The 8,697-nt window shown below is 40.5% G+C and overlaps 1 protein-coding gene across 1 annotated transcript in view; it reads left to right on the top strand.

Moving 5' to 3' along the window:
• The window catches only part of MYCBP2 (MYC binding protein 2, E3 ubiquitin protein ligase), a 336,755-nt gene that overhangs the window by 310,666 nt on the left and 17,392 nt on the right, over positions 1-8,697 (top strand). The window contains exons 78-82 of the mRNA XM_019523825.1: positions 1,460-1,592; positions 2,353-2,456; positions 4,719-4,907; positions 5,550-5,657; positions 7,018-7,227. Of these exons, the coding sequence (XP_019379370.1) occupies positions 1,460-1,592; positions 2,353-2,456; positions 4,719-4,907; positions 5,550-5,657; positions 7,018-7,227 (744 nt within the window). The remainder of the gene's footprint in view (positions 1-1,459; positions 1,593-2,352; positions 2,457-4,718; positions 4,908-5,549; positions 5,658-7,017; positions 7,228-8,697) is intronic.

Below are 8,697 nucleotides of genomic sequence, written 5' to 3'. Positions count from 1 at the left end.
CCTTCTCTGACTCTCCCTGTCTTCCTTTTGGCTTTTGTGCATTTCTTCTTTCATAGTTCTCTTCTGACTTGCATTTGTATGGTGCCTAGAATAATTATTTCCCTAGACTCTGCCTTGCAAGAAATGTATTTAATTCAACATTTTAAAAAAGCTTATATTTCAGCTTCTCTCTTGACGGTTTCTCTTTTTCTGCCTCTGAAGAGGATGGACCCATGGGGGGATTTTCAACCTTTACACTATATACCTTGGACTTGTCATCAATCTTAAGAGTTTCTTTATCTTAATTTTACTTTCGTCAGTTCACCCTGCTGGCCTGTCCTAGTAAGTCCAGTCCTGTATATTTGATTTAGTCTCTATGGCCAATTTTAGATTTCATATGGCCAAACCAGAGTTCCCTATTTGTCTTTTTGTAATCTCTTCTTTTCCTTTCTTCAGTACTTTTGGCAACAATCACTTTCTTTGTTTCTCAGGCTTGTAATCTGAGGTCATCTTTGACTCCTTTTTATTCTCTCCATTCACTTAAGAGTGTCAAGAAATCACATTATACATATCTCACCATCGTCATAGGGGAAGTAGAAGTGCTCAGCAACTTTGAAAATGACCGCTTCAATTTAGCTGGTTGACTAGAGGTGCAAGAAACTACTTCAAATCTAAATTTTGAATCTTTTGCCTAATTTCATCCTTGCATTGCACAGTTTAAAAATAATTTTCTAAAGTTTATTCTTTATTCTATGGGAGTATATATTTACTTCTTGATGTGAAGCTCTTTGCACACCGATTCTGTTATCACTGACCATATTGCCACTCTTAACGCGTGCCATAATTTGTCAGTTTATAAAGCTACAAATTGTGAATAGGGCCAACATGGAAAGGCATTTTTTTGTAACACCAAAAGCAAAGGATAAATACTTTATATCCTGATATATCATTTAATTTCATGTTAATTATAAACAAGACCAGTATATATTTTCTGTGACTGGACCTTACAAATCTAAGCAGAGACAATAAAGTTCTTTTTTTTTTATATTACATGTCAGTTCAATTTAAAAAGAGCCTTCTATAACAAAGAAAGGAAGAAGAGCAAACTATTTGCATAAGAAACTCATCCATGTTTCTGGCAAACTTATTGTTCCTCAAAATTATTTCATTTGGCAGCATTTTTTGCAGTCTGTAGTATTTTTGACATTTTCCTTTTCTCTTTATTCATATCTCTGTTAATTTAAATATAAATATTCTATCTCTCTTTCATTTACAGTTTGACCAGATCATCCCACTCATTTTATAAATTCCAGAATCCATATTTTATTAAATTTGCAATACAAAAGGTCTATAATTTAGCCATCCGTGACAAAAATCCAGGCTTGTAGATGAAACAAAAATAGTGTTTTTTTTTAAATTGCTTACTGTCTCCATTGTTTTATAAGAACACTGTTTAATATTCATTTGCTTAAATGGGCAGGTATTCAAAGAAGAGGAAGAAGCTATTAAAGTTGATCTTCATGAAGGTTGTGGTAGGACCAAACTTTTCTGGCTAATGGCACTTGCAGACTCTAAAACTATGAAGGCTATGGTGGAGTTTAGAGAACAAACAGGTAAAATGCAGATGTTTTGGCTCATTTCTTTTTCAACTTGTTAATTTTTAAGATTTTCCAAAAGAGCACTTTTAAAAGGAAAACCTTTTTATTCTTTACATTTTAATGCTTTATATTAGTTTTTGGTTTTTTTAAAGCAAAATATTGAATCCTGTCTAGTGATACTGCCCTACTTAATTGCCTTGGTGACAGAATGTTGATGATACCTCGAAAGACCAAGTAAATGCAAGCAAATAAGTGTTTTAACTGCCGTAACTATAGATAGTCTAGGTAGTGACCCCATCAATCCCCACTGTTGAAGTTGGGCCACTGGGCAGCCAAGCTCCCAGAGTTATTTCCTTTTGCAGCCAATGACTGTTGTAATGTAAAATGCACCGACAGGTTTTGGGAACAGGGGTTGGGACTCATGTTTCCTCCCTCCAAAGGGAATGCCCCCTTCACTGAACTTACAAAAGCAGGTTCCCTCTTGCTTTTGTTGTCCTTTTGTCTCCAAGAAAATCACAGGAGCATACATTTCTACTGCAGGTAACATCATACTTTGTTCTTGCAGTTTTAATTTCTGTATTTCCAAGGGGCCACCAGCATTTTGGAAGGTTTCACAGGCAACATGCTGTCCACAAGCATGAGTCTCATAATTCCCTGTATAATTACATTATGCAGGCTATGTCATTTGATTGTTGGTTCTGTTGTTTGTGTATTGATTATTAAATGTTTTATTAGGGGGGATTCTGAATTATTGTTTGTTTTTTTATGGGCCTAGGCAAACCTACAACCAGCAGCTCTGAAGCATGTCGTTTCTGTGGTTGTAGAAGTGGAACAGAATTATCAGCAGTAGGCAGCGTTTGTTCTGATGCAGACTGCCAGGTGTGTATACAAATCTGAAAACCAGCTTTGTCATGAAACTGAACCGTTAGGACTCACTAGTCTTCAACTAGCAATTCACAGTAAAAGTCAAAGGCTGTGCTGTCTAAATTTGTGGTGGTCAACATCCACCTAGTGGCCAAGATCCAGTCTGCAGAGCTGTCATTTGGCCTATGGGGCTCCCCACAGGTCCAGAAAGTTGGAAGCAGGAGAGTGGTGGCAGTGTTAATTTACAAATTTCCAGACCCAAAGAGGGCCGTGTGGGCCAGATAACATAGCCCTGCCCCAGCATACAGGGTCACTCTGCGGCCAGATCCACACATACAGGATAGAGCTGGCATGTGGTGGGATTGGGTCAGTGAATGGCCACATCTGGGTGTCTTTCTTCAGTATCGCACCCATGGACCAACCCCACATGCCGACCCAGAGTAAGATCCAGTCAGAAGGTTGGGCACCACTGGTCTGAATCATTTCTTGTGAAGATTCCTTATTTACACCAGTGGTTCCTTTTAAATTAGTAAGTTCTATCATATGAGGAAGACTGAATAACATAGGCAGAGAGTTTATAGGATTGAGCATCTAGTTCCTAAGTGTTTAGTTCTTTAGACTGAAAACATCAGGTCTCAAATGAAATGTTAGGTAACCAGTTTACATCAGTAGCTGCTGAGAATATCTGTGTTAGTAATATTTGTAAGAAAATCTCACTTCTGAGTTCCAGTTTGACTGTTACAGAATTAAATGTTTACAGACCATGGGAAGTCTAGTATTTTTGAAATTTTGGTCAGATTTAGTTTTCCATTGAGGGTTTGTTTCTGTACATAGTCTGATTATGATGTACTTGAGATTTGAGTCTTCTGAGCAACAACCAATTAGGGCACACTTGTGCTTGATATGTTCTGGTACCTACACTGAGGGTACAAGGGGTAGAATGGGCTACATGCCACTTAGTGCCTTCTCACCACTTCTGGTTTCAAGATGTAGCTGTGCTGATTAACTGCAGGCTGATGCAGTGTCTTTTTATTTGGGGGTAATTGTATATCTCGGGTAAATGTGCAGTCAGCAAGTCTTTTTTCAAAAGACTTCAACATTTGCAGACGTTTCTAATGGATAAATACCAAGGATAAAACAGTGAATCTGATTATACAAAAGTTTTAATACAAGTGCAAAATACAGAGACAGACAGAATATACTTTTTTAATTCTTTAAACTACTTCAAAGTTAAGTTCTATCCATAAAAAAAAAAACCCCTAAGATTTTAGACAGAAACATGGGTAAGTTGATAATAAAGTCTCTTCAGCTGTATTTAATAATTTTCTCCATTTTTCTGGATTATTGTATAAAAAGCTCATAGGATCATAAGGAAGTAGGGCTGGAAGGGACCTCACAAAGTCATTTGGTCCAGCCTGCTGCTCAAGGCAGCAGCATCTTTGACTAAACCATCCCAGCCAAGTGTCTGTCCAACCTGCTCTTGAAAATTTCTAGGGATAGAGATGCCACAACTTTTCTAGGCAGCCTGTCCCAATACTTGACTATCCTTATGGTCAGAAAGTTCCTTCTGATCTCCAGCCCAAACTTCTTCTCTTGCAGCTTCAGTCCATTGTTCCTAATCCTGTTGCCTACAGCCACAGCAAAAAACCTGTCTCCATCCTCTCTATAATCACCTTCAAATATTTGAAGACTCTTATCAAATCCCACCTCAGTCCTATAATTCCTTGATCAGAATCCTGTTTCATTTTGACTCTCCTCTTCAGGAAATGCACAGTAAAAGCAAATTAAAATATTTGGTTTCATTTCAATGTCATGCAACTTGAGATATCACACCAGTGCAGTTGGGAATATATTAGAGGACAGTAACAAAAATTGCCTACCCCTTAGTTATGATTGCAATAAAGTAAAGATCCCACAAGAAGCAACAGAAGAGATCTAGAGCACGGGTGGCCAACTTGTGGCATGGGCAGCCGTGGCCCACATCAGATCAAGGAAGGGACAAGGAGCACAGCAGCAGATAAGACAGGCAGCAAAAAGCAAAGTAGAAGATGGGGCAGAGAGCACAGGAAAGGAATCAAAAAGCAGAGGAGAAGATTGGATAAAGAATACTGAGCAGAGGCAAAGCAGCAGATCAAGCAGGGCAAGTGGATCAGGCTGGCACTTAGGGAGGGCGCAGGGATCGTTTGTGGCAGACCTGCCAAAAATGTTGGTCATGACTGCACTAAAAAAATAATTATGTTTAGGGAAAGGATTGATTTGATAATTCCTCTTTGACAGGAGTATGCCAAGATAGCTTGTAGCAAGACACATCCTTGTGGTCATCCATGTGGAGGTGTTAAGAATGAAGAACACTGTTTGCCGTGCCTGCATGGCTGTGATAAGAATGCTACAAGTCTGAAACAAGATGCTGATGACATGTGCATGATCTGTTTTACTGAAGCACTTTCAGCAGCACCAGCAATCCAGGTTTGCCTTTCTTACTTAAGATGCTAATCTGTTGCGGCACTATTAAGTTTTTAAAAAATGTAAAATATAATTTGTAGGGTTGCATTGGTGCACAGGTTACTTAATGCTTTCTTTGGGTTGAGCAGCTCTATATTACTTGAGAATGCAGTTAGGGTTGACATTTGCTTTATTTTGAGCCACTGTAACTGAAAAGCCAACTCAGAAACATTCTTAAAAGTTTCAGATCACCACCTCTTTATTTCTGTACCACTTTATCATGGCTTCATACAGTTAGTATTAAAGTTATGCCCATTTTCTTACCTGCAAAATACAGCATATTCCTTGAAATGCATTTGCATATATCTTTTAAGGGTGTATGTCTGATAATTTTACAGATGTTAGTGTACTAACTAACCATGGTCACTCTTGGTGATTTCCTATGTTCACTTGTTAGTATCATGCAAAAGTTTCTGTTTTAGTTACTGTTTAATAGTGTTTATTTTCATTATTGTTTCTTTCTGTTAAGATGCTAATAAGTAAATTTGCAGTGTCATTTATTGTTATTTAAGCAAAAACTCAAATATAATGGTGTCTCATTACCTAATTATTGTAACTTGCATTTACAGTACTACTTATCATATACATCTTCCTTTTCTCTTAAAGCTGGACTGCAGTCATGTATTCCACTTGCAGTGCTGTCAGCGAGTACTAGAAAACAGATGGCTTGGGCCAAGGATAACTTTTGGGTTTATGTCCTGTCCTATTTGCAAGGTAAGCAGGTTCTGTATTTGCTATGTAGATGACAGAGTATTTATGATAGCTTTCCTTAATTATATTAGATTGTGCTATGTTTTGCACATAGTGGAAAGTGTTACAAATGTTTTAGTTTTCTTGCATGCTGTACCTACAAACAGTTTTCCTTAAACTAAAAGCAGTGCAGAAGTCCTTTCACTTACCTATGTATCCTTAGCTCCATCAATTTGTAATAACCAGGGATCCGTGTTTTCCATTCATGATGGAAAAATGTGGTAAAACCCAGATTTTCTCATGTTAAGGAGAAAAACCTGGATTTTCTCCTCTAAAGGAGAAAACACAGGAAATGGTGGGTTTACCCTTGCAGACTGGCAGAGTTCCAACGTGCAAGGGGCTGGAAGGTGTGGGAGAGGTGGTTAAGCAGGGGCGCCATGTGCATGTGTACATGTACACATGCACATGGCCACCAGACATCCTGGAGAGCAGCTCCCACAGGTAAGTCTGTTGGGAGGGTTGAGGGGGGAAGAGGTCCCCATAGTGAGAGAAGCAGGGATGGGGCCCCAGGGGGGAAGGCAGCAGAGTGGGGAGCCCGCAGCGGGCATCTCAGCTCTGCCCCACGTACAAATTTGGGAGGTGCATGCCACCTATGCTCCTCCCCTCAGCGTGCGCAGCAATGGGAAGCCAATCCCTTCCTCCCAGACAAGCCTCCTGTGGTTCCATCCTGCTCCAACCCGGGACCGGAAGCCACACTGGGTCTGGGCCCCAAGTCCATGCACTGCCCCAACTGGGTAGCACTCCCAGCCCCATCCTGGGTTGTACCATGGAAGAACGAGGATTTGGGGATTATTAATCGGAGAATTTGCCATTTTTTTTAATCGGGGAATTTACAGTTTTTAAACAGAGAAAACCAGAATCCCTGGTAATAACCCAAGAGTTAGATAGAAGATAGTCATTGTCAGAACAGAGTCTTCAAACCTCTAAAAGCTACATTTCTTTCACCTTAGCTTAAATTATCTATCCCTGGGGTAGTCTTCATAGGAAGACTAGAAGACTTTTAGCCTTTCAGTACCAGGAAAAAAAACAGAAATGAAGAAAAGAAGTGCTTGAAGTCTGTTTACTTTGATGTTCTGTAAAGTCATAACCTTAGTAAGAGAGAGAAACAGGAGCTGCAAAGTTAGTTGAACAAGTATAGTAGCTACTATAGCTCCCCTTTCCTGAAATATCTATTCCATGTTCTTTTCTATTTTTGTACACCACTCAGTGACTCAAAGTCTGACTGGGGCCTTTGTATTTTCCTGTAACACAGATACTGTGATTATTATAACAAAGAGATGAGATGAGTGATACCAAGTTTTTTATTGATTACTCTTTATTTCAGAACAAAATTAATCATATAGTATTGAAGGACTTGCTTGATCCAATCAAAGAACTCTATGAAGATGTAAGGAGGAAAGCTCTAATGAGGTTGGAATATGAAGGATTGCACAAGAGTGAGGCCATCACAACACCTGGTGTTAGATTTTATAATGACCCGGCTGGCTTTGCCATGAACAGATATGCTTATTATGTTTGCTACAAATGCAGAAAGGTATGACTCATAGTGCTTTATTAAAAGAAATGGATGTGCTGTTGACAGAGTAACTTCTTAAAATATCTGACATGCATTTGGTAGACTGTGTATTGATTTATAAAAGCGAGAAAAGTCACTGTGTATTGAGAAAAAAAAAGCACCAAGCCAGAAAAGATGATCAGCCCTTGCCTTTTGAATTTCAGAATACAGATGGAGAGAGTGGTTTGGAACCCAGATTCTTCACATATGCAGATAATGGTGCCCCTCAAAATGCAGCAAACTTACTGTGTTAAGAATCTCCTCTTCACCTCACCCCACTTCCAGCCCACATTTTAGACAAGGTATCATATAACAGCTTTTAGGGCCATATCCAGACAAGTGCAGCCATATGGTATATCATGCCACAGGCACATCTGCAGCACCACATGCCACACATTCAGTTGTTCTCTGAGCTGCCAGGGAGCAGCATGGAGGGGCTTTTTTTACCCCTGGGTATCCAGAAGTAAAAAAAAAAACTTGCAGGGAAAAAAAGGTGGAGTGGCACATGCGGCAGTAACATATGCTGCCAAAAGCCAGAGCCTGGCCAGCCGGAGCCACGCTCCACTGCCAGCCAGGCTCCATGCAGCAGTATCGCCACTGCTGCAACCATGGGAGGCCCCCAGGAGGCTGCTGGGGCCAGCAGCCACACCCTAGAGCGCACATGACATGGGCTTTCCCTGGGGACAGCTAGCGGGGGTACAAGATGTGCCATGACTAGTTGTCCCTAGGGAACCAAACGTCCATGCACATTGTCACCAGATTTGCCTGTCACTTTGGGGTGTGCTCATTTATTAGGGGTACATTTCTGGGGTCTGTAATTCTACCAATGTGCTGTTTGTGTTACTTGTGTTTCTATATGGAGCTGTATCTCTCCCTTCTGCAAGTCCTCACGCCCTAGTGGAGCTGTCTTGCAGGACTCGGTTTGAGTGGGGCTGGGTTCCTCCAACCACTGAATCAGTCAAACATATGCATGCACACACACGCAGATTAAGAGGACACGCCTGAGCCAGGCCAGGTTATTTAGCATTGACAGGCTAACACCCTCGTATGCCTTGGACTCAGTTCATCAGGGCAACAATAAAATGCAGTCAGACGCAACCACACGGTTTAACAGAGCGCATCTGAATCAGGCTGGACTATTCAGCATTCACAGTCTGATACCCTGATGTGCTCTGAACTCAGTTCATTCCTTATTTCAGCAGGACGATGATAAATGTGTGTGTAAGTACTCTCTCTCTCTCTCTCTCTCTCTTCCCCCCACCCCAATCTGAGCAGGCTGGGTCCAATCAGCACTTTCAGCTGATAACTTCATGTGCCTCAAAACTCAGTATGTCCCCAATCTCTTGTCACAACGGTCCTAGTAGTGACTCTCTTGATAAGCAGACCCCACCATAGTTTTGGGCATTACAGAGATCTTTGGCTTAGGTAAAAGAAGCATTGCTGCAGAGC

This window comes from Gavialis gangeticus, unplaced genomic scaffold, assembly GCF_001723915.1.
Source record: "Gavialis gangeticus isolate Ggan-Ray unplaced genomic scaffold, GavGan_comp1, whole genome shotgun sequence".
Classification (NCBI taxonomy): Eukaryota; Metazoa; Chordata; order Crocodylia; family Gavialidae; genus Gavialis; species Gavialis gangeticus.
Note: the sequence above shows the minus strand (reverse complement) of the source record. Positions and strands in the feature narration are given on the sequence as shown.